We start from the raw sequence: 26,015 nt of genomic DNA, 5'->3' as shown, positions 1-26,015 counted from the left end.
CCTTCAGAAAAGACTCTTGTAGTAACGAGTGCTGTTTGTTTGCGTCTCGTTGATACTTACAAAAGTCACATTATCTAGTCAAATGTTACCGTTCAAAAGTTTGGGATCAGTACAATTTTTTTTTTAATTAAATTAATGGTTTTATGTGGCAAGGATGTATTAAATTGATCAAATGTGACTATTCTGTTCTATTCTTTAATCAACCTGGGACATTACTGCTTTCTGTGCAGGTATCTCGCTGTGGTATGATCTACATGGAGCCTCACATGTTGGGATGGCGGCCTCTGATGCTGTCTTGGCTCAACACTTTGCCTTCTACTCTGAGCTCCATGCACAAAGACCTTATCACTGGCCTCTTTGACCGCATGCTGCCATCTTGTCTTCAGCTCATCCGCAAAGGCACTAAGGTACAGCTGTAATTGTGCTACAGATAATGAGGAAGTGCTTTGCCAAAGAATTAAAAGGCATCTCTAATACTAAGAGCTGCACATTCATTAAAGTGATAGTTCACCCAAAAATGAAATTTCTGTCATTAATTACTCACAACCTTTATTCGTCTTTGGTACCAAAATGAGGTACCAAGAACATTGACAAAATAGTCCATGTGACATCAGTGGTTCAACTGTAATTTTATGAAGCTACGAGAATACTTCTTGTGTGCAAAAAAAAATCTTGGTACCTTTCTAGACATTGAACGTGGTAAGACCCTTGCTGTCTATGGAGGGTCAGAGAGCTCTTGCATTTAATAAAAAATGTCTTTATTTGTGTTCCGAAGACGAATGAAGGTCTTACGGGTTTGGAACGACATGATGGTGAGTAATTAATGACAGAAATGTATTTTTTTGGGTGAACTATCCTATTAAATTGATATTAAATTGCACATTCAAAAATGTAATGATATTCTTCTCATGTTAAGCACTGACAAATAATTTCAGCCAGATCTCTATTCTTTTAAGCTCTAAATAAACCCCAGTAGGATAATACAAAACCCTTCAACTCTGCATTGGGTCCTATTTACCGGAGGTTTATTTTGTGTTGATGACCCAACTGACTGCAGATCATCCCTTCACTAATGTTATTTTTTCTTCAAACTGAGTATTTCCCATTTACTCTGTCTTTTTCCTTGTCTTACTGAAATTTAGGTGAATCTGAAAGAAGAGTTTGAAACATATTTCTAAGAAGTTAACTTGAGACTTGTGACCTCTGGTCATAAAAATGCATTGATATTATCAAAAAGACACCCATTAGATTTTATGTGATGCATAATTATTACTTTAAGTTGTACTAAACAGGGCAAATTAACATTAGAGCACAATTCCATAAAAGCGCAGATGCGAGGGGAACACACTGAATGTGATTTACGAACAATCAGTGTTGTCAAAGTCTGTGGTTTTCCCGCGGAATTGGGCTACTTTGTTTTTCATGTCCGCAGGAAGAAGCAACCCCAATACCATCATATTAGCCCCTGGCATGCGAACTGTACCAGGGGAACCCTACCCAAAAATGTGTATTTTAGCCCCCGGAATGCAACCCCCTCAAAATGCGATTGGGCTAGTTTTGAGGAGCAATTGGCCAGGTTTTGTTGTGAAAACCTGGCAACCCTGCTAACAATGCGCACCTTAAAGAACACAGATGCAGCCAGATTATTTCTGAAATAACCAGCGGAATCTACCAAGAGCAGCGCAAATTACTTTAAGATGCTTTTTTGGGACGTAAAATAATGGTGGAAATACCAGTACTTTGAGCTCAAATGTTAGTAAAACTCGCTGCGTGATTCATTTTAATACTCTCCTCCTATATAATTTGTGTCTGAGACACCTACAGATGCATTTTTAATAAGGTCAGGCGCAAAAATAACTAATCACTAATCACTAATATGCACTAATTCTACACTCCTTGTCTTTTATTATTTTAATGCCAACAAATGCTGTCAGTAAAACTGGCCCGAAGATCCTGGAAAGAATAAGAAATTGTTACATTAAATACAGAATTTTTTTTCCCAGTACTCACATGCTTCTGCAATTAGAGGTTCTTTTGTGCTTGCATGCATACATTGTACTCAGAATGGGATAAAGTGCTAATTATGTGTCTTCTTTTTTAAATGCTACTTTTCCTGACAGTTCTTTTTTGTCTCTTAGTGCTTACAGTGCACTTTGGTTAATACAGTTTTCGTCAGACAAACTAGCACTTTCTTTCCCTCATTTACTGCTGCATTTCTTCACAGCCTTGTTTGTCATTTTTTTGTCTAGCCATTATTAAGCTATTATTTATTATCTCACATTACAGACCAATATCACAGCATGTCTTGCGCACTTTCAGATAGTTTTGCCCAGTATAATGGCATACCACTAATCATCTAGCCATGGGTTCTTGGTCCGGACTAATGGAGTGTGTTTTGTGTGGGCATTCAGGAATTATCTCCTACATCCAACACGAGCCTAGTGAGGTCTCTGATGAATCTGATGGACTGCATGATGGATGAGTTTAGAGAGGAGAGCCAGATGAAGGGGATGAACGAGAGAGATGTCTGCTCTTGGCTTGAGGTGAGGAGATAAAAACTAAAAAAGATGAATTGTGCAATGTTGAACACTTAACGCTTGCAGCTTTCACTATGTAGCAGAAATCGATCCACGCTTATGCTGAGCCCGCATTGAAGCGGTTGACTAAAAACTAAGTAAAATGTCTTAGGAAACACATAGCAATGTCCTAGCAAGCATCTACTACATTAGAACACATTCATTAGAAAGTCTAATAGCGATAAATTAGTATGTGCCGGAGTTTTAATATGTGTCAATTGTTTCAATATATCTGAACCACAGAGAGGGTGTAGAAGGTTATAAATACACAGGAGAAATGTCATATACTGGATATATTCATCTTTTCATTTCATTTTCATCTCAAGCATACAAGGGAAGTTTTTTCAGTTGTGTGATCCACTGCAAATTTGTCATTTTAATTGCTTCTTACAAATATCTTAGCTTTAGTGGCCTGAAAGGTCATCTCTTAAGCCAAAGGCGTCTTTTGCTATTTTTTGTGCTGTCTGAAGTCTGTCAATACTGTCTGCATTTCTCCTCTAAAGGTAATAATCTTTCTCCACCTGCTCCTCTGAGACGGAGATCATATCAGTAGATCAAAAAGTACCAACCTGGACGGCGAGTCTCATTGATTAGTTGGTACAGGATCAATACTTAGAAACGCTCCCTCCTCCCAGATACGAATGACTTTATTTGCTTCCTCCTAGTTGGTCATCAGAGTATTGCACATTCTTAGAGCTTTTTTTGTTTGTTTGCTTGTTTACGCCAAAAGAGCACAAAGCATTTTGCCCCAAATCAATGGCGGCAGTGTTTGTATAGATTGTCATTGCTGCAGCAAATTGATCTAAAGGTGCAATTGAGTTTGTAAAGGAATATTTATGAATAACTGATTGGATTAGTAGCTCCGAAAAGGTCAGCAGTGTGTCATAGTGATTAAACACAGCAATGGAGGAAGTAATGATTTAGAAAATGTATTAAAAACCCAATATGCGATACCTAAAAACAGGCTTATGAGAGGTCAACTGTAAGATCTTAGTCAGATGTTTGTTATACAAAAAAAAGTCAAATTAGTTTTGAGCTCTCCTACTTCATGGAACATTGTTTTTTCTCTTCCTGTATAGGGCATCTTTGTTTTTTCCCTCGTGTGGTCAGTCGGGGCCAGCTGCACTGAAGCAGGAAGGGTAAAGTTTGATGGCTTGGTGAGGGAGATGCTGGCAGGTGGCCTGAGTGAAGAGACACACACACGCCATGGAATCCTGGAGCACGTAGAGCCTCCCGCCAAGCAGCTGACGGTGTCTTTACCAACTGAGGGGACGCTCTATGAATACCGCTTCCTCAAAGAGGTCAGGAAGTTTCTTCAAAACACTTGGGCGGATATGTAGAGAGAAACAGATTGAGCTTGTCTGGGAAGTTTTTTCCTGTCCTAATTTTTTGGGGGGTAATTAGTTAGCTGACATGAAATATTTTTTGAAAGTTGATGTCCTGTGAAACACTGGACTTCATCTAATCTATTTATGCATGCATCTAAACACCATTCTGATAATTCTTTAATAATTATTGTACATTTATCTTTTAAGTCTTTATATTATTTCAGTACATGGATTATTACCATTAGCAATTTAAAAAATTAAAGGACCATTTAAAATAAAGTATGGTTAATTGTTATATATAAATAGTTTTTTTTATATATTTAATATACATTTATAATTGTTAAAAGATAGTAAGCAGGTACAGGACCTAAAATATACACTTTCCCTTATCAATTCACATACATTTTAAAGAGAACATTGGATGCCCATTTTCCAAAAGTAGGTATTTTTCTTTAGTGTCTTCATGAAATGTCTGCAACATAAAAAGTAATGGTGTTTTGTTCTGCTGTTCTTCTCTGTTCTTATTGTTTTCAACTCTACCATTATGACACCCTCTATAATTTCTTCATGGTGCAGTCTTTGTAGAAGCCTTATATATACCACTAAATAATTATGGGCTTGTTCATGATTTTGTCTGATAAAAAGAGCCTTTATCTACAGAAGAAAAATGTAAGCAATAGATAATCCATTTCTTCTCTAATAAATTACATTTTCAGCATTTAAATTTTCATGATCAGGCATGAAAAGTTGGTTATGATTCTTTAGGGCTATCAAGAAATGTCTGCAACATACAGTACTTTGGTTAGAATTCCTCAATGGTCATGTACATTATTATAAAATACATTTATTTCATGCAAAGTATACTACAAATGCATTTACATATTATGTTCTTAATAAAAATACTCTGCAATTGTACTTTTTGTATACTAAACTGGTATATTTAAAGTCTGCTAAATTGGAACAACTAATTTTGTACTTAATGCACTTTAATTGTGAGGAAGTAGTGCTGAAGTCCAACAAAAGATATACTTCAGATATACTTATACTTACTTAATATTTTGCATTTAAAAGCCGATATTATTTAAAGATCATACAGTCCTTATCAATAATGACATTAAAACATATTAATAATATTAAAAAATGTGCATTGTGCACAAGTAGTACTCCAAATAAAGTTTAATTACAATTTTTATATCAGCAGGTCTTGAACGATTTCTCATTTAATTTGTTAATAGACTTGAACTATACTTAGTGTAAAATACATGCATTTATCTATTAAGTAATCTATTACTTTTTAACTAGGGAAAACAACACCTTTTATACCTTGTCAAAAATAGCTCTGTTCACAGAACCCGTTTCGGTACATGTCTCTTTAAATGATAATGGACTGCTGCTCACTCCGCCCCTCTCTTCCTTTTTTTTTTTTTTACTATTTGGTAGCGTTACCATCAAATCAAAATCCTGCATCCTCAGTTACTCTGATGTCGGGAGAAATCTTATATTCACTTTTACTTTTAACTATGAAACACCTCGTATTGCTTACGAGACATTGTTGTCATTACAGCTACTCAAGCAAGGAGAAAATGGCAAACTGCGTTCCGTCAGCGGTCAGGGCCTAAACAGTATGACGTCATACTGCTTAGAAAATGTGAATGGTTTGATAATTGGGACTGTTTAGCTTTTTTAGGGATTAAAAAAAAATGAATGGATTTTTATTGTTGTATGGCAGATTGTCCACAAACTGTTAAGAAAAACTTATATGCAAACACCATATAAAAGTGAATTCCTGCAGTTTCTCATTTCCTTCTCAAAGATGTTTTCCCAATCTGGCTTTCTAAAGCAATTGTGCAATTCTAATATCCAGCCTGGTTTAATATTAAAATGCCATCTTGGCTAGCTCTATATTTAGAATAGATAGAAAGTGTAAAAGCAACCTCTTAATTCCTGGAGCTTGAGGCATGTGAATTTGATTATTTGCATTTTTCGTCCTGAAATACTAATAAGCAAATTCACTCTTCTCAGGAAGTACACCCTCCTCATCCTGAATGAGGTAATCTGTCTTATTATTTGTTGTAAATCACAAGCTTTATCTCTGTGTAATAAAACTTCAGGCATAACCTGGACTAATTTGCCAATTTCATGCCTCATTAAATGCTGAAAATGTCATTTATTAGAGAAGAAATGGATTATCCATTGCTTACATTTTTCTGCTGTAGATAAAAGCCTTTTTTCTGAACAGACAGGGCCATGAACAAGCCCATAATTCTTTTGTGGCACATATAAGGCTTCTACAAAGAGTGCACTGTGAAAACATTTCAGAGGGTGTCATGATGGTGGAGATGAAAACAATGCAGCGTTAATACACACTGCAGTTTAAGGCACACAGAAGGACAGCAGAACAAAACACCATTAAAAACAGCTAACAAGAAGATTTATTGAAATTGTTTTTCATTTTTAAAAAAATGGTTTACATGAGCAGTGATACGCCAACAGGGTCCAGGCAGATGGGAGTTGTGGACTGAAGAGCTGAAAGCTTTGCCGCCCATCCCTAAAGATGTGCAGTTCAACGAAATAATTGTGCCTACGGAGAACACTGTACGCTACACTGCTCTCATGAAGCTGCTCATCACTCATCAGAAACCCACCGTCTTTGTCGGCCCCACGGGGACTGGCAAGAGCGTCTACATTCTAGTGAGTGATTCAGTGTTTTTTTTGTTTTTTTTCACCACAGTGACTGTCAGTCTACCAATGACTCCAGTCAGGAATATATTTAGAATAGGGCTGTCAATCAATTAAAAATTTAATTGAATTAATTACATGATGTGCTCATTAGTAAATCAAAACAATGGTAATCACACACAGCAATATTTGCTAAGAATAGATGCCACATTATTGTCAGGTGAGAATGACACTAAATGGACAAGGTCTGTCTGTAGTAGTGTGTGAATAATATTTAACACTTTAAACACAATTTGGTGGCAGTCGTGGCCTGATAGTTAGAGAGTCTGACTTGTAATCCAGAGGTCACAGGTTCGAGTCTTAGTACCAGAGGAGATTGTAGGTGGGGGGGAGTGAATATACCAATCAATACCATGACTGAGGTGAGACCCTTGAGCAAGGCACCGAACCCCCAACTATTATTTTGCTTTTGAATGCCAAGTTATGGGAGGTTATTATACCAAATCATTTTGATAATGGACTTTGGCTCAGGCATTTTACAGTTATGAAGGTAACACCTGAGGTCGGTGCGATAGCCTTGTGGGCAGTACATACAGTGTCGTTGCGCTACGGGCGTCCCATGTTCAAATCTCGACATGAGGACCTTTCCCGATCCCACCCCTATTTCTCTCCCACTTTGCTTACTGTCCATTCTGATCTGTCCTGTCATAATAAAGGCTAAAAAATGCCAAAAATAAATGTAAAAAAAAAAAAAAAAACATCTGAGATGGTATACAATGAGATTGGTGTGCTGGTTTTAAGTTATCCAATCATATGATCTGTTGAGATCATGACTTTTTCATGCACACAGAGGGATGTATTCCTAAATGTGTGTCCATCATACAGGGTTCCCATGGGTTTGTGAATCTAAAAAACCATTTCAAGGCTATGCATACTAGCTTGCTTGCTTTACATTCGTTACACGCTTTCACGCATTACGTTAAGTGTTTCCTGCGTGAGGTAGTTTGTGTTGTACGCTGCCATGACATTGACGCGCACACAAAACCACTATGATGGTACCTCAACGTTTTACAGACACACTGTGAAACATTGCAAAAATAGGCTGTGAAGTTCAAATAAAATGCATCTTGCATAGTTGTTTAACACATGAAAACTGTAAAAATGTATCTTACAAGGTAACACCATGTAAAATGCCTCTCACTTGAAATTTGAATAGTATAGAAATAGTATAGAAATTGTCCTTGATTGAGCACACAAGCTTTTTTGCACATTTTTACAATTTATGTACACCTTGGCATTTCCATCCAGCGTATAAACATAACTATTATCATAAGTCTTGCACAATTTATGAATTGTGACACCTTACCAGTTTAATATTCTACTTGTACAATTAAAAAAAAAAAGTGTTTATCTAAGATGCTGCGGCAGAAATCACCCCTTCACTCTAAAACTCATCTGCTGAATCGAGTCTCACTTTCAACAGATCATTTGCTATCATCATCTTTCCACCTCATGCAGCTCAAAACCCACCGAGACATGCTGCTTAAGACTTTTTTTGGAATATAAAATAAGTTTACTAAGTATTACATATTTAGTTAGGATTTGAACTTTTGTGAAACAGGACTGCCACAAATGTCCCTATTGAAAATAAAATAGGTACATGACACAACTGTGAGCATAAAACCTCTTACATGATCTTGTATGTGTATGCATGGAGGGATGTCATTGTGATAAATTAGTCAATGGTTTGAGACCAACTGTGGCTCACTGTACATCCCCACCCCCTTTACACAAAAGATGAACAGACTGAATGATCTCATTTTTGTCAGTGGTAGAGTTAGAAAGTCACTCGACTGGAGATCCATCAGCCAAACAGCTTCATCTATTACCGGAATCCTTATGCATTTGTTTTAAATACACATGTGTGGCATCAACACAAAATCTCATGTGTGCCAGACCATAGTTTGGAGTTTAGACATCCGATATCGTGTTATGAAAAGACTGGAGAGACTGAGTAATTTAAAAAATCTGAATCACCATTTATTTCAGAACTTGTTTTAATAGGATTCCTTCATTCGTTCTACTCACTTACCCACTCACTACTTAGGTCCCTCTGCGTCCTCTTTCCGTTTAATTTGTTCACAATTTCCCCCCTTGTGATTCTTTGGCAAAATTTTGAAGGACTCTAAAAGTCTGCATGTTGTGAGAGTAAAATGCCTGCAGGTGCCGATGACTTCATCACTCCCATTTAGAACATGAATATTAAATCATCATTTTTCACAATCTACCACCACATGGCTCTTTCATAGAGTTTTAAGGAATGAAAGAGATTGTATGTGTCAGGCTTAAGTGGAGCAACTCACAGGCTCCTCAAACTATAATGAAAGAGGTCTCTCTGAAATGTGCATATATTTACATTAATTAGTTGACACATGGCTGTTTCATAATAAGAGCTTTTATGTTGGTTATGCATGTTGTTGATTTTCATCCTTTAGGTCAAATGTTAAACTATAAAGAGATATAACTCATCCATATTGCAGTGTTTCTAGCACATATTCAGCTTGCTTGCTTGCTTCTCAGTTATTTGAAACACAAGCATGATTATGTCAGGTGCTAAGGGTATATAAAACTGTTTTATAGACTCGTGTACTACTTATAGCATCCTTTATAATGGTAGTGACGGGCTCACAGTAGAAACAGTTTTCTCAACACTTCTAACACAGTTGGAAGTGTTGATTTAAAAAAAAGAATTTTGATGCAACATCTGTGCTAACTAGAACTAATTAAGTGTCTCCAAATCCCCCACAGGACTTTTTGCTGAATCATCTGGAGAAGGATGTGTACAGTCCTTTGCTTATCAACTTCTCAGCCCAAACCACAGCAGCACAGACCCAAAACATTATTATGTCTAAATTGGATAAGAGAAGGAAAGGAGTGTTTGGCCCTCCTCTGGGAAAGAAAATGGTATACTTCGAGCATCTTTTTATTACCCTTTTTGTTGTCGGAGTAGTTATGATTAAATCTCAATCAATTTTTACTAAGCATTTCTTCATAGAATTTCAAAATCCATTTAAGACCATAATTCTAACTTCGAAGTGAAAATGAGTTCTTAATTGCCTCTGAACTAAATGAGAGAAAAATAGAGTTCACCTGTATTTAATCACTATGTAAAACAGCACATTATTTCCCAACATTCAAAATTACAGCATCAAATTACATTAACATTAGTGTTAAAAAAATGTGTTAAACTTTTAATTTGCCATTTGATCAGGTGGTGTTTGTGGATGATGTGAATATGCCAGCAAGAGAGACCTATGGAGCCCAGCCTCCAGTGGAGCTCTTGCGTCAGTGGCTCGACCACTGGAACTGGTATGACATGAAGGACTGCTCCATGATCAACTTAGTGGATATCCAGATCATGTGTGCCATGGGTCCACCTGGTGAGTTCATGTGATTTATATATGCTAATACAGTTTTTATTCACAGCAAATGGTTTTCAGAGCAGTGTTTAGTTCAGAATTGCAAGCCATTGATTTGGAGCATACAGAAAAACAGACTAAAAATAATAAAGATGATAAAATATATATATAATCCACAAGTCAAACAAGGTTAAATATTATTGGTCACAGGAAAACAAATGTGTCAAGGTTTAGGAAGCAAATCATGCAAAACTTAATAATTTTTATAGCAAAGCAAGTAAACAAACCTGATGTCATAGGATGGACCAAGTGTTATTTTTTAAACAGTGGAAAACAAGTCTGCTTTTACATTTAGTCATGTCCATTGTCATGTGCAGGTGGAGGTAGGAACCCCGTGACTCCTCGATTTTTACGTCATTTCAACACAGTGACCATTAATGAATTTGATGACAAAACCATGTTCACCATCTTCTCAAGAATTCTGGACTGGCACTTGACCATAAGGTAATGTTCCACAGGTAGTAGGACCATGGAGGCACTTAACCATGGAGGTGTTGCTCCATACCACTGTGGTTAGGATTAGTTCACTTCCAGAATAAAAATTTTCCTGATAATTTACTCATCCCCATGTCATCGAAGATATTCATGTCTTTCTTTCTTCACTAGAAAAGAAATTAAGGTTCTTGAGGAAAACATTCCAGGATTTTTCTCCATATAGTGGACTTCAGTGGTGGCCAATGCAGCTTCAAAGGGCTCTACAGAATCCCAGCTGAGGAATAAGGGTCTCATCCAATGTAACAATGTGGTCATTTTCTAAAATAAAATAAAATGTATATAGTTTTTAACCACAAATGCTCATCTCGTACTTGCTCGACCTCATGCATATAATCACGCACACCCAGTGTTTACAAATTGAACATACAAAGAAAGTCAGACACCCTTTACAAAAAAGATATAACAACAATTTTAGATGATTTTGAAGTTGGAGGAGAAAATGAGCTGGAGTTTTTCGCCCTACTTTACATTTTTGAACTGAAGTACACAGATGAAGAACTAACTGCTTGATTTTTTTTACATGATAACGCAACACGTGAAGATGCACATGCATCTTCAAGTATATAAATTTGTTTTTGTTTTTTTTTTAGAAAATGACAGATTGTTTCGCAAGATAAGACCCTTATTCCTTATATTATTATGTAGAACCCTTTGAAGCTGCATTCAAACTGCAATTTGGACTTTCAATTCTTTGGCCACCCCTAAAGTCCACTATATGGAGAAATATCCTAGAATGTTTTTGTCAAAAACCTTCATTTCTTTTTCACTGAAGATAGAAAGACATGAACATCTTGGATGACATGGGGATGAGTAAATTATCAGGGAAATTTTATTCAGAAAATGCATTATATAAATACATTTCCTGTTTTTGCCTGCTTTCAGATGTCCATTTCCCAAACCGTTTGCCAGCGTTACCTCTCAGATCATCAGTGCCACCATGTCTGTATACCAGGAGGCTACTAAGAACCTCCTACCAACCCCAACCAAATCCCACTACCTATTCAACCTTCGAGATTTTTCCCGTGTCATCCAGGGGATTTGCTTATCACGGGCGGAGACGGCAGATGACCCTACAGCCATCAAACGTTTATGGGTGCATGAGGTAACTACAAACATTGTTTTAAGGGTCATATCATAAGTAATAAGAAACTAATGTAGAAAATTCCTTTCATGCAGGTCCTGAGGGTGTATTATGACCGCTTAGTGCATCCGTCTGATTGTGCATGGATGGTGGGCTTCCTGCAGGAAGTTTCCAAGTCTCACCTGAAAGAAGACTTCCATCAGCTCTTCAAGCATCTGGACAGTGACGCAGACGGCCATGTAACTGAAGACGACCTTCGAAGCCTCATGTTCTGTGATTTCCATGACCCCAAGGGTGAGGACCGCAATTACAGTGAGGTGGGCGACCCCGAGAAGCTCCGTCAGGTGGTGGAGACCCATCTTGAAGAGTACAACAACATCAGCAAGGCTCCCATGAATCTTGTACTTTTCCGGTTCGCCATTGAACACGTTTCTCGCATCTCCCGCATTCTCAAACAGCCTCGTGGTCACGCTCTCTTGGTAGGAGTCGGAGGGAGTGGCCGACAATCATTGACACGCTTGGCTGCCCACATGGCTGAAGCCGAACTCTTCCAGGTGGAGATCTCCAAGAGTTATGGAGTTGCAGAGTGGCGCGATGACCTCAAACTCATCATGCAAAAATCGACATCTGGAGAAACTCATGGAGTCTTCCTTTTCACAGACACTCAGATTAAGATGGAGTCATTTTTGGAGGATGTGAGCAACCTGTTAAACACTGGCGAGGTTCCTAATCTCTTTGCCGTAGATGAGAAGCAGGAGATTTGTGAGCGCATGCGCGTCTTGGACCGTCAACGTGAGCGTGATAAGCAGACGGATGGCAGCCCATTGGCTCTCTTTAACATGTTTTTGGAGCGCTGCCGCAGCCAGCTGCACGTGGTGTTGGCCATGAGTCCTATTGGCGACACCTTCAGAAGCCGCTTGAGACGTTTCCCTGCTCTCATTAACTGCTGCACTATTGACTGGTTTCAGGTTGGTGTGAATGTGAATGGTTTTAGTATATTTTTAGTAGTTTACATTAAACTAAATAAAAATGAGAAATGTGCAATAAAATAAGAAATTAAAAAAATAAGATACTTTTTTTCAGATGTTATTTTATTTTGGTTAACATTTATTTAAATTAAAGTGTTTTTTATGGTTTTAGTTGACAGTGTTAACTGTTAACTGGTTCTGTGTTGACTTTTTGTCTTCAAAATGTGAAATAAATGTTAAACAAATGAAACGCCAAGTTCTGTCATGAAACTCTAGATGGCGCAGGCAGATCAGGGTTGTTAACGCAAAACTGATGAGATGCACAGCATTAAACTACTTGGCACAAGCTCATTGGTTCATGTTGAATACGTAGCCAATGAGCTTGCTGCTTTACTATTTAATTGGCTGATTAGCATTTGCTAGAGCATTCGCAGCTTGCTTTTAGAGTTCCTCTGAAACCCTCCACCTCCCCAGCTCCACCTGTATAGATCTGCTACATGTTATTATACAGTATATGCTATTTGTGCAGCAGCATTCCGCAAAACCAAATACATTAACATTGTCGTATCCATTACCATGCTAAAATCTTCTGAAAGTTGACATGATAGAACTTTAATTGTTTTGAATGATTCAAGAATTAATTAATGTTTAATTTGAATTTTGCATTGTTACCGTCAAATATTGAAAGTATAATCAATCTTTATGTTTTAAAAGAGCTGGCCAGAAGATGCACTGCAGGCTGTGGCGTCTCGTTTCTTGGAAGACGTTGAAATGACAGATACTGCTCGTGAAGGCTGTATCAGCATGTGCAAGAGTTTCCACACATCCACCATCAATCTCTCTGCACATTTCCTTTCGGAGCTGCAACGCTACAACTATGTCACACCAACCTCCTATTTGGAGCTCATCTCTATGTTTAAGCATCTACTTCAGGGAAAAAGAACGTAAGTCATCCTGCTTTTAGAGGCTTTACATTAGAATTACTGACTGATAAGATTTGAATTGTGAACTTTTTATAAAAAGCATCTTTAATGCCAGTGATGATTATGTTGTTATTGGTGTCTGTCGTTTTAGTGAGGTCATGAAGCTAAAGAGTCGTTATGAGGTTGGTCTCGAGAAGTTGGAATCGGCTGCCACTCAGGTGTCTACAATGCAGGTAGAGCTGGAGGCTCTTCAGCCTCAGCTGCGTGTGGCCAGTAAAGAGGTAGAAGAGATGATGGTGGTCATCCAGCAAGAGTCTGTCGAGGTGTCCAAGACAGAGAAGGTGGTCCGTGTGGATGAAGCAGAGGCTAATGAGCAGGCAATGGCTGCCAAGGCTATTAAAGATGAATGTGACGCTGAACTGGCGGTTGCTGTGCCCATTCTGGAAGCTGCATTGGCTGCTTTGGACACGCTCACCACACAGGTGGGAGGAAACTATAACTGACTAATTATTATTTATGTTGCATACAAAATGTTTATAGCAACAAAGAGCTCTCAGATTGTCTACAGCCAAAGAAACTAGCATGAGTTAAAAAATTTAATTCTGCCATTAATTACTCAGTTTCATGTCGTTCCAAAACTTGTATGACTTTATTTTTGCCTGGAACACAAAAGAGGCTTTTAAAGAATTCTCTTTTGCTCACCAAACCTGCATTTATTTGATCCAGAATATAACAAAAGCAGTAATATTGTGAAATATTTTTACTATTTAAAATAACTGCTTTATAATTTAAAATGTAATTTATTCCTGTGATCAAAGCTAAATTTTCAGCATCACTACCCCAGTCTTCAGTGTCACGTGATCCTTCAGAAATCATTCTAATATGCTGATTTACTGTTTAAGAAACACTGATTTACTGTTTTTGCTGTATTTTGGATCACAAATGCAGGTTGGGGAGCAGAAGAGACTTCTTTTAAAAACATAAAAAATCTTACTGTTCAAAAACTTTTGACTGGTAGTGTAGTCTTTTTAAACTATTGCATAACACCAATATCCAATAAATCAATCTGTGTCACCTTCTGTAGGATATATCTCTAGTTAAAGCCATGAAGAATCCTCCAGCTGGTGTCAAGCTGGTGATGGAAGCCATCTGCATCCTGAAAGGCATAAAACCAGACCGTATCCCAGACCCCTCAGGCTCTGGCAAGAAGGTGGAGGACTTCTGGGGCCCAGCGAAAAAACTGCTAGGAGATATGAAGTTTCTCCAGAGCCTTCATGAGTACAATAAAGACAATATTCCAGCCAACTACATGAGCGTCATCCGCAACAAATACATCACCAACCCAGACTTTGTTCCGGAGAAGATCCGCACGGCCTCCGCTGCTGCAGAGGGGCTCTGTAAATGGGTTTGTGCCATGGACTCCTACGATAAGTGAGTTACAGCTTAACAAACTATGGGTGTACAAATCTTTAGTTACAAGAGCCATTTTATGGTGCAAATATTTTTTGTTCTTCACAGAGTGGCAAAGGTAGTAGCTCCTAAGAAAGAGAAGTTGGCAGTTGCAGAAGAGAAGCTGAAGGTGGCCATGGAGAGCCTCCAGAAGAAACAGGCTGCTTTGAAGGAGGTCCAGGACAAATTGGCCAAACTTCAGGAGACCCTGGAAGCCAACAAGAACAAAAAGGCTGACCTTGAAAATCAGGTAAGCAGAGGACAGTAGTCGCAAAAGAGGCTACTCAAGACGCTGACAATCAACGGACGGTTAGCTACATTTCCTGAAGGCTTGCGTTATTACACAATGTTCAACTATTTTTTGTTGACATTCTTTGTAACCTCCTCCAGTGCAACCCAACCCGGTTAAAATGTCCATTCTTCACTGGAAGTTTGTTTATTTAGGAATTTAGTTTGTGTTTTTACATCAAGAAGAGTTGAGGGAATGTTTTCCTTTTCTTCTTTGTTTACTTTCCTTCAGATCATTTTTATGTTCGAACTTTGAAGTTGTAAGAGTGAAGCCTTTGTTTCAAAACCCACACAGGGGCACATGCGTACACACACACAGTGTTCTCATTTGTCTGTAGAGACTGCCTGTCAGTTTAGAGCGTGTTTGGGTAAACCAAGCATCACCAAGGCCCTTCTGCCGTTTTCTGCCCTATTTCACTTCCTTTCATGTTCCTTCTTCTTTTTTTCCCCCTTCTCTCCATGTTTGTAATTCAGGTTGTCTGTTTTTCCCTATTGGAGGTTAGAAATTGTTTATGCCATGCTCTCTCAAGCATGGCCAGAATCAAGGCACTTGAATGCACTAAGGCAAACCTGTTATGCTTTTCCTGAAGCTCCACTGGAACGGTCTCTTTTAAATTGTTTTCTCACTTTGGGATATGAGTTTGAAAGACCAGGAATTATGGAGGAATTCATGCACCGGTGTCACAAAGAATTAGTGAAGTACCATCACAGGAAGTGAATAAGATGTTTGGATTGTTCAGTGATTGTGCTGTCAGCTCCGTACCCAAGCGCTGAGCTCCCATCACTCTCTGCAAGTAGCTGTGCAGGCTCACTTTGTCATTTCAAACAAAGACTGTTTCTCTAGTGCCAAACTGAGGGTTTAAAATCCATTTTTCTGTGATGTTGAAAGAGGGCCTGCACTAGTGGATCAGGCATTCAATTAGATGCTTTATTTAGAAGGATGTTTGTGTAGTAAACATTCATTTATGGTCACAAATGTTTTATATAAATGCAGTCATATCTGATCATCCTTTTCGAAACCGTGTGAATAGCTGATTATCTCTGAATACAGACGACAGCCACACTTAACCTGCTGTATCTTGCCAGCACCTGTATCAGCACGGTTTTAAATTATGCTGCTAAATGATGCCACTTTATCTCATAAAATGGTGACATAATTAGAACTGACCTTTATTGAACACAGTGTTCAAATGTGTGTTAAGATCTGAAAGCAGTCTCTTATACACAACAAGGCTACATTCAGTTACTGTTTTCTTTATAAATATATTTTTAAATGTAATACATTTCTATGATGGCAAAGCTGAATTTTCATCAGTCGTTATTTTTCACTCCATTCTTAAATGGCTCAAGAAACATTTATTATTATCAATGTTGAAAATTGTTGTGCTGCTTAATGTTTTTGTGGAAACTGATACATTTATTTATACATTTTCAATTTATTAATTTATTTATTTGTAGGTGGAGTTGTGCAGTAAAAAGCTTGAGCGTGCAGAGCAGCTCATTGGTGGGTTAGGAGGAGAGAAGACCCGCTGGAGTGAAACAGCCATCAACTTGGGTGAACTCTATAACAACCTCACCGGAGACATTCTCATCTCTGCTGCTATAGTGGCTTACCTGGGTGCATTTACTTCCAGTTTTAGACAGGTGTGCCAACACATAAAACAGTTCATTTCTCCTGCCAAGCCATGTGCTTATCAACTTGCATTGTTCATATCTTCACAGGTTTCAAAAATAGGTGCTCATTAAAATGATTTTCAAAGTGGAAAGTTATTGAGCTGAAACTCGCTTAACCATAAACATTTGTATTCACACATATATTCTTGTATATTTAAACTCATTAGACTTTTGTTTATTAGGGCCCGAGTTTTAGCGAAGACCCTATTGGAATTGCTCAGATTGTTGTTCTTTTTCTTCTCCAAAATGAATCTCATTTTTGAGGGCTCAAAGATGCTCAAAAACTCATGAAACTTTGCACACATGCCAAAAGTGGTGAAAAGTTATACTGTTCACGCCATCTCGTAATTACCGTAATTCCAAGATGACGACATGTGACATTTTACTCATAGCTTTCCATGTTGTCAGACTCAGAGGTAGCGCCTACGTAGCGCCAAAATAAACCTGGCGGCAGTCACGTGGTATAGCTGTTACTCATCCAAGTCGTAACTCTCAGAACATTCAGAGTTTACAAGTTGTAATTACTAGTTCAGGAGCATGTGAGGGCTTTGGCGTTGATAGTGTTGCCACAGAAACACATAATTCACATAGAGTAGAATGTCAAGTGTTGTCATCTCGAATTATGGTGTTGATGCAGCATTACATCTGATATTGGTTTTAGAAATGGGTGTGGCAAAATGGCTCGATAACACCACCTATAAAATTTCAACGAAGTGCCACTAACTTAGTTTTCCACTAACTTAAACATGCAATATCTAATCTGTACTAAACTTCAGGTGTTTGGTAAGAGTCCTGGCCTAAAGAGATCTAAATTAGGCCAGTATTCAGTTATAATCATAGCGCCACCTGTTGGCAGCAGGATGTGTCATGTTTTACACTAACTCAAGCATACTATGTTCAGTTTGCACCAAATTTCATATGTTTGATAAAAGTGCTGGCTTGAAATCATCTACATGACAATATTTAGTTATAGGCATAGCACCACCAGCTAGCAGCAGGAAGTTTGGCACATATAAATTGACTTTGACATATTCCTCCTATATTTACTATTTTAAATGCATATTGCGCACCATTCGCTCTTTTCCTAAAGCCACCGGGTTGGGGGTGAACCCAGGTGCGAGGGCCCTTTTTTTTTTTCTTTTGAAATGTTGGCTTATTTAAACACGAATATGTAAAACTTCAGATGTTAAATGGAAATTTGTTTTGGTAGAAGACCAAGTCCAAGTTAGTCCAATGAGCAAACAAATCACTATTCACCATAATGGTTACAGTATTTACAATATCTACATGTCTCCAAGTTGATTTCATAGTAAATATATATTTTTTGTCCAAAGATCCTGGCAGTGTTTTACAGTGTAGAAGAGAGTCTATACTTAACATTCTCAGGCATCTGTAAGAGGGTTTGTCTGGCAGATGTGCATTTAGCGCACAACCTTAAGCTTTGTTTGGTTTTCAATTACATTTGAGTCTAAGCACTGTAACATGAGTGAAATTCATATTCATATTCAATAGAGTTTATGCATCTCAGGTGGAGGAATATTACAGTGTTTTTGATATCCTTCTATAGCTATTATTTGTACACATTTGCCCCTGTCAGCTGGTTACTCTTAACAACAGAGCAGGGTCCATAAAAAATGAATGAACTCAGTGAAAACACTTTGTACAATACCAGGTATTGCTATGGTGAGTTTGAAATAGCACTCAGGGAACAGGGAGTAGTTTAACTTTAATATTTCCCCCTCTGTGAAAGCAATATCTTTTCTCCCAGAAGAGGGTCTTTTTATATAAGCTTTCGTGCAGGTACATGACACACAGCTTATTACCTTTGTGTGCTGTAAGTCTTTATTAGATTTAAACCGAAAACAAAGATATCGGAACGATAATAGTGCTGTCCACAATACCAGTATTAGGTTAAAACTATCAGATGAGGTTGAATCTATGGATGTGTGTCTTCAAATAGGATTAAATCTTCTTACATTTCTCAGAAGGCCCATCAGGGTTGTTTCTGGATCACACTGTCTAAAGCACACTGTCTAAAGATCATGTAGTCTTTCTTGAGCCGTGTGTATGCTTCTGACTTTGTGTCTGACCTCTACAGCGAGCTACAGAGGAGTGGATTGACATGTGTAAGACGAGAGGAATTCCCTGCTCCAAGAACATGTCGCTGATGAACTCCCTGGGTGAGCCGGTGAAAATCCGCAGCTGGACCATTGCTGGCCTCCCTTCAGACAGTTTCTCCATTGACAACGCAATCATCATCTCGTGAGAGTTTTTTGCTGATAGTTTAACCATTTTACACTTCAATTTGTATTAGATATGCTATAATAAAGTAGATTATTTTTTTTGTTGTTTTAATTTTAGCAAGTTTAAGAAACCATAAAGTTTCACAGCAGCAAACTTCTCGCTATTTCCATTAGTCAGTCATTGTAAACATGTTAATAAATGAAATTTATTTTACACTGGATTGCACTAATTAAATTAAAGCCGAAAGAAAGTACATACTAGATTAGCAGAAGACATATGCACTCTGTAGCACTATAAGGTTTGGACCAAAAATTATTATTTTTTTTAATAATTAATGATTCGCGTGGGTGTATTGCACACTGTTATTAAATACTACTATTTAACAGTAGTAGTGACTTTTAGGTGATTTACTAGGGAGAGGAATACCATAAAATCAGAAATTGAAACATATAGTGGTATTCTTGAATACATGACCTGAATTATTAGAAATTTGGAATGATGGAGATGATTTGTCATAGCTAGGATGCTCTTGTTTGTGATGGTTTCATGAGATTTTCTTCTTGTCTGCAGTAATGCGAGGAGGTGGCCTCTAATGATTGATCCTCAGGGCCAGGCCAACAAGTGGCTTAAGAATATGGAGAAATCCAACAGTCTTCATGTTATCAAGCTCAGTGATGGTGATTTTGTGCGCACTTTAGAAAACTGCATCCAATTTGGCACTCCAGGTGAGAAACACTAACAGCTTTTAAACTTATAATGACAATGGTATTCAGAAAATGCAAAAAAAAGCTTACTTTTATAATACTCTTAAAAATCCTAGTATTACTGCTCAGTCATCAGGCAATGTGGTTGATAATCAAACCAGTTTTCTTCTAGTTTTAAATCTTAAAAATCAGTGAAGGAATAAACAACAACAAAAAAATCTCTCAGGTGCAATACCAGTATTTCTCCCCAGGGGTCCCACTCCACCATGAAAAACAAGCAGACGTCACAGATCCAAACCAGTGAATGTTACCTGTTGATAAATGCGCATTGTCTCTCTTTCCCTGGAGCAGCATAGCTGCCTCTTGTACATTACATATTAAGCCTGAAAGCACAATTTCCATCTAATTTTACACTCACAACGAAGGCCCAGGGGTGGACCCAAAATGCAACATGAGATACGCAAATGAGCCGAGTAATCTGGCCTTAGGTGCCTGTGTCTTCCATCCTCAGCTCCTCCTCATCAGTGTTGCTCTGTGAAGAAAGGCAGCTTACATAGGCAGGCCAGTGCTTAGCTGTCTTATGTGGATTGTTTTGTTACCGTTCTCCTTTAGGAGTTGAGTTTATTTATTCATTTCTTTGTTGTTGTTGTTGTTGTTTTTTTTTCTGCTATACTCCTTCAGTTCCTACTTCCACTACATGACTATTTTTGTTGTGAGTAGTTAAAAAATGCTTCTGCAGCTATATGTGTTTTATTTTTTTGCACTTTTTGGTTTGGTTTAATTGTAATCATTCATCCCTTGTGTATTATAGTGTTGCTGGAGAATGTTGGGGAAGAACTGGACCCCATACTTGAACCCCTGCTGCTGAAACAGACTTTTAAACAGGGTGGCAGTGTCTGCATCCGGCTGGGTGATTCCACTATTGAATATGCTCCAGATTTTCGGTTTTACATAACAACCAAGCTACGAAATCCACATTATTTACCAGAGATCTCAGTCAAGGTGAGTCTGCTTTTCTAGTAAAGTCACACATAGAATCATACACACAAACATTTGCAAGCTTTATAATAGCACTGAATGGGTGTTGAGATTTTGAAGTCCAATAAAGAGCATCCATCCATCATAAAGTGTACTCCACATGGCTCCAGGGGGGTTAATAAAGACATCCTGAAGCAAACTGAGGTGTTTGTGTAAGAAAAATATCCATATTTAAAACTTAATGAACTGTAATCTCTCTAGAGTTTACGCTCTAGTTTTAAGATAGTGGCGTTCCTGCGGATGACGTAGGACGTAGGTGTATCCTGAACTCCGGTGAGAATATGGCAGTCTCGCAAGAACCAAGTTTTGTTTACAGCAAAAAACCAGTCTCTTCTTGGCTTATATCAAAATCCTCTGACATTTTTCTTTACAAATCCTCATTTTGTAGGATCCTAAATTATGACTGGTGTTTTGCACTTCTGCGTTTGTCACTTCTTACCGGAACTTACAGTACACCTATGTCCTACATCATCCGCTGGAACTCTACTTTCTCATGTGTGCGCGTAGGACAGTTAGCGAAAGCTAGGGCCACCAAAAGAAACTGCAACGAGCTTTCCTGAACACTCCCATAATCTAACATTTGTAGAACAAACTAATAGTTCTGCCCTAAACACATTAGTCAGTGTTGTTGTGTTAGACTGGTCTGGATGCTTGGGGACAAAAAATTGAAATATTTGGACTCTATACCTATTTCCTTTACAATTACCTATACTTCTTAATGAGCCTGAGATATAATTTCCCTTTTAGGATGAGCATGTGGTGTTCGTAGCAGGATGAAACAAATGATACTGTTGTGGAAGATCAGAATTACCATTCTTCATACCACATAATGTATTGCGCCAGACTCACGTGTCTTAGCCAGTAATCAAAGAAATATTAGGTCTGATATTAGCAAGCAGTCATAAAATCTTGGAGGATATCATTTAAGTTAGTTCTGTGGTTGGTTATGCCATATCTACAAAGTGAATCTGTAAGCTTGAAAAAGATCCTTCCGATGCTCTTGCAAATAATACACACAAGGGTCTCTTCTCATTAAAAATAGTATTCTAAGAACAGCTGCCGCCAGCACTGTCAGTGTTTTGTTCCTGTTCTGTTCAGGTGACCCTGCTGAACTTCATGATCACCCCAGAGGGGATGCAAGACCAGCTGCTGGGCATTGTGGTGGCCAGAGAGAGACCTGACCTTGAAGAGGAGAAACAAGCCCTCATCGTACAGGGGGCTGAGAACAAGAGGTACCACCCAGAAACACAATTAACCTGACAGGTTAGACCTGTGGGTTCCTCACTTAAAATATTGTCTCTAAAAGCAAGACAAGTTGAATTCTTCAGTAAATAATTATCTCCTTATGAAGTGAGGGCAAAGAGCAGCATGCTCTCTCTGTGTAGTCATGTAAAAAAAACTGAAAAGATATCATGCATTTGTGTGTGTTTAACCACGTACTTTCACACTCTCTTTTCTTTGTAGACAACTGAAAGAAATAGAGGATAAAATCTTAGAAGTGCTCTCTGCCTCCGAGGGAAACATTTTAGAAGATGAGACTGCTGTTCAGATCCTCTCATCTTCTAAGGTTCTGGCCAATGAGATCTCTGAGAAACAGGCCATTGCTGAGGTTACTGAGCTAAAGATTGATCAGACACGCTTGGGCTACACCCCCATTGCTGTCCATTCTGCAATTTTGTTTTTCTCCATCGCTGATCTGGCCAACATCGAGCCCATGTATCAGTACTCTCTAACTTGGTTCATCAACCTCTTCATCCTGTCCATTGATAATTCCCAAAAAAGTGACATTCTTGAACAAAGGTATGCTGTCACTACAGATATTATATTTGTGACTATTGTGGTCATTTCATGTGGAAACCTGTTTTCGCCACTGAATAAAAATAAATGTAATTGTGACTTTTTATCTCACAATTCTGACATTTTTTTTCTCAGAATTTAGAGTTTACGTCTTGCAATTCTGACCTTTTTTCTCAGAATTGTCAGATATAAACTTGCAATTGTGAGTTATAAAGTCAGAATTGTGAGATATAAACACAATTCTGAGAAGTAAAGTCAGAAAGTCATAACTGCAACTCAATTCTGACATTTTTCTCACAAAACTCGCAATTGAATAAAATGAGTTTTTTTCAGTTTTTTATATCTTGCAATTCTGACTTTATAACTCACAATGGTGAGTTTTATTAACGCAATTCTGAAAAAAGTTAGAATTGTGAGAAATAAACTCAGAATTCTGATAACATCAGTTTTTTCCCCTCAAAATTGGACTCAAATTTATATCTCACAATTCTGAGGAAAAAATTAGAATTTTGAGAAAAAGTATATTTCATATCTCGCAATTCTCACTTTATTTCTCACATTTGTTTATATCACGCAATTCTGAGAAAAAAGTCAGAATTGTGACTTTGTCTTGTAATTCTGACTTTATAACTCGCAATTGAGAGTTTATATCATGCAATTCTGACTTTATTACTTTGCTATTGCGAATTTATATTTCACAGTTCTGAGAAAAGAAGTCAGAATTGCCAGTTTGTATCATACAATTTTAAGAAAAAAAAAGTCAGAATTGTGAGATAAAAAGTTGCAATAACATTTTTTAATATTTTATTCATTGGCAGAAATGGGCTTCCATAATTTCATGTGCTACATCGCAGTTATGGCATGCTTTAAAAAGTTGCAAGTACAAGGCACTATCAGGTCTATCATAATTTACGCACTATCATGTCTTTCCAAACTTCTGTGCCTTTATTTCTTTTGTAGAACACATAATGCATTTTTGTTGTTGTTGTTGTTGTTTTTTTTCCATACACTGAAAATCAGTCGGGGTCTAATGTTGTTTTGGACCTCACTGACTTTCAGTGTATGGAGAAAAACATCTTTTTTTGTGCTTCACAGAAGAAACAAGGTCATACAGGTTTTGGAATGACATGAGGCTAAGCAAATGATGACAGAACATTCATTTTTAAGTGAACTATCCATTTCAAATTTTCCAGAGAGACTATCTCTGACTAACGTTCTATAGCGTTCTGGATATCGAGCGTGGGGAGGCTTTTTCCAAAAGAGTGTGAAGACATTGTTTCCCTGTATGACTATTTACCGTCAGCTCTGACTTACTAGGCCAGTATGGTGTTCTGATGTGAGTTTGATAGCTGAGAGCTGTGGGAATACTGTGACACTTCAGCCCAGGGCAGAATCCTCTGGTTAAAAGAACACAGTGCCAATGCTCTAGAGGACCGAGACACCAAAACCAGACTCCAAAACTTAAGAGAGTGCTTTTTAAAACTCTTCTACAGTAGCAGCAGGTGTTTATTTAATACTTTACTGTGTTCAAGTATTAAATAAATGTTTTTAATCAAAGTGACATTAACAAAAATGTCTAGTTTAAGTGATTTTCAACCTGGTGGTTCTCAGCTTTTTGGACTCCAGGGGACTCCACTGTCAATAATCAAAGGACCCATGACTTTTCCATTTTTTGTGATTTATTGGATAAGGATTTTTATTTTAACCAGAAAAATGTGTCCCGCTGGTAATTAAATTAACTCAATCTTCATATAATATATTTGTTATATAAAATTATTTTTATTGATACATATCATTTTAAATAGGAGGCCTTGGAGTCTAGAACCACTCACCTAGTCAATGGACACCAATAGAATGGTCATAAAATGCAAAATCTATAAAAATAATGATACTGTATATTCCATTAATGATAGAAAGCAATAGAAAAACATTTATAGCAAACATGCATATATGGCTAGAAGTACTTTTCAGAGCATGTGCATTGCAGGTTCAGTGTACATCAATCACAAACAGTTTTTCTTTAATGTTTTCTTCAGATGCTTTCAAAATGCTTCTCAATAACTTGATTTCTGCCCCAATGCTTTCTGTGTATTTAGACTCCAGATTCTGAAGGACCATTTTACATACTCTCTTTACGTCAATGTATGCCGCTCTCTGTTTGAGAAGGACAAGCTCCTCTTCTCCTTCTGCCTCAATGTCAACCTGCTCAAACACAACAAGCTTGTGAGTAACTGCCTCCACTCGCACACAAAGCTGTGATTAATTGAATCAATGAGCTACGGCAAGACAGTATTTTATCTGATAAATAATAGTAAGAATGAAGAGGTTACTCTCACACAAGGCCTCTTAAGGTTAATGACTTGCATGCATCAGTCTGACAATGTTTATATCATCCCTGTTTCAAGTGATCCTGCAACATTCGTCCACATAAACACAAGTTAAACTAATTTAATTGAAGTTTAAGTGATTTATAATCTGTGGTTCTCCATGCCTGAGTTGTTACTCAAGTTGCAAGTGTCTATCATCCATTTATTGTGCTGTCAGTAGTTTTGTCAGCTCCTGAATCAAATGGTGTGGGGGCGATGCACCGGTGCATTTATTTTCATAGACTGCGGCTTCTCTGGCGGCGACTTTAAGACTCATTCATTGTTGCTCTGCTCTTTTGAGTTGGATATTTAATCAAGCACAGGTGCCGAGAAACAGACTGTGTCTAAACTCAGTGACGGAGAATTTTCATTGCAGATTGCATTGCATAAATGACTTTCTGTTACAACCTTCTGTTCCTTTGTCATTCAGGTGGATGAGAAAGAATGGCGGTTTCTCCTGACAGGCGGTGTGGGTCTGGATAACCCTCATTCGAACCCCTGCACCTGGTTGCCTAAGACATCCTGGGATGAGATCTGTCGATTGGATGAGATGGAGCGCTTTAAAGGCCTGCGAAAAGACCTGGCTCGACTCCGGGAGGGCTGGAAAGAGGTTTACGATAGCAAGGTGCCATTGAGATTAAGCACACACTATTTCTTTCCTGCTCAGCGGTGTGAAATGGACAGGGGAAGTATGAAAGGAACACCAGATTTTTCATTTTATGGTCTGTGTGTGTTCGGCAGGACCCCCATCACACTGCTTTCCCTTCAGAGTGGCAAGAGAAACTAGGACAGTTCCAAAGGATGCTGGTTATAAGATGCTTACGGCCAGACAAGGTAAAAATGTTTCTATTAATCTTATTAATACATACTGGATTGGAACAGGAAATAAAACGGTCTGGAATTCTGTCTAAAATTGAATTATTAAC

The 26,015-nt window shown here is 38.0% G+C and overlaps 1 protein-coding gene across 1 annotated transcript in view; it reads left to right on the top strand.

Annotated features, from left to right (window-relative positions):
* Positions 1–26,015, top strand: part of dnah7 (dynein, axonemal, heavy chain 7) — a 74,345-nt gene that overhangs the window by 32,261 nt on the left and 16,069 nt on the right. The window contains exons 34-55 of the mRNA XM_051119059.1: positions 231–407; positions 2,412–2,543; positions 3,656–3,877; positions 6,398–6,595; positions 9,392–9,547; positions 9,855–10,023; positions 10,380–10,506; positions 11,440–11,659; positions 11,734–12,606; positions 13,321–13,550; positions 13,681–14,011; positions 14,614–14,960; positions 15,048–15,228; positions 16,725–16,910; positions 19,039–19,202; positions 19,755–19,909; positions 20,700–20,890; positions 22,025–22,158; positions 22,391–22,726; positions 24,820–24,946; positions 25,520–25,714; positions 25,831–25,923. Of these exons, the coding sequence (XP_050975016.1) occupies positions 231–407; positions 2,412–2,543; positions 3,656–3,877; positions 6,398–6,595; positions 9,392–9,547; positions 9,855–10,023; positions 10,380–10,506; positions 11,440–11,659; positions 11,734–12,606; positions 13,321–13,550; positions 13,681–14,011; positions 14,614–14,960; positions 15,048–15,228; positions 16,725–16,910; positions 19,039–19,202; positions 19,755–19,909; positions 20,700–20,890; positions 22,025–22,158; positions 22,391–22,726; positions 24,820–24,946; positions 25,520–25,714; positions 25,831–25,923 (4,944 nt within the window). The remainder of the gene's footprint in view (positions 1–230; positions 408–2,411; positions 2,544–3,655; positions 3,878–6,397; positions 6,596–9,391; positions 9,548–9,854; positions 10,024–10,379; positions 10,507–11,439; positions 11,660–11,733; positions 12,607–13,320; positions 13,551–13,680; positions 14,012–14,613; positions 14,961–15,047; positions 15,229–16,724; positions 16,911–19,038; positions 19,203–19,754; positions 19,910–20,699; positions 20,891–22,024; positions 22,159–22,390; positions 22,727–24,819; positions 24,947–25,519; positions 25,715–25,830; positions 25,924–26,015) is intronic.

Source organism: Labeo rohita, chromosome 9 (genome assembly GCF_022985175.1).
Source record: "Labeo rohita strain BAU-BD-2019 chromosome 9, IGBB_LRoh.1.0, whole genome shotgun sequence".
NCBI lineage: Eukaryota > Metazoa > Chordata > Actinopteri > Cypriniformes > Cyprinidae > Labeo > Labeo rohita.
This window is presented reverse-complemented; position numbering and strand designations above follow the sequence as displayed.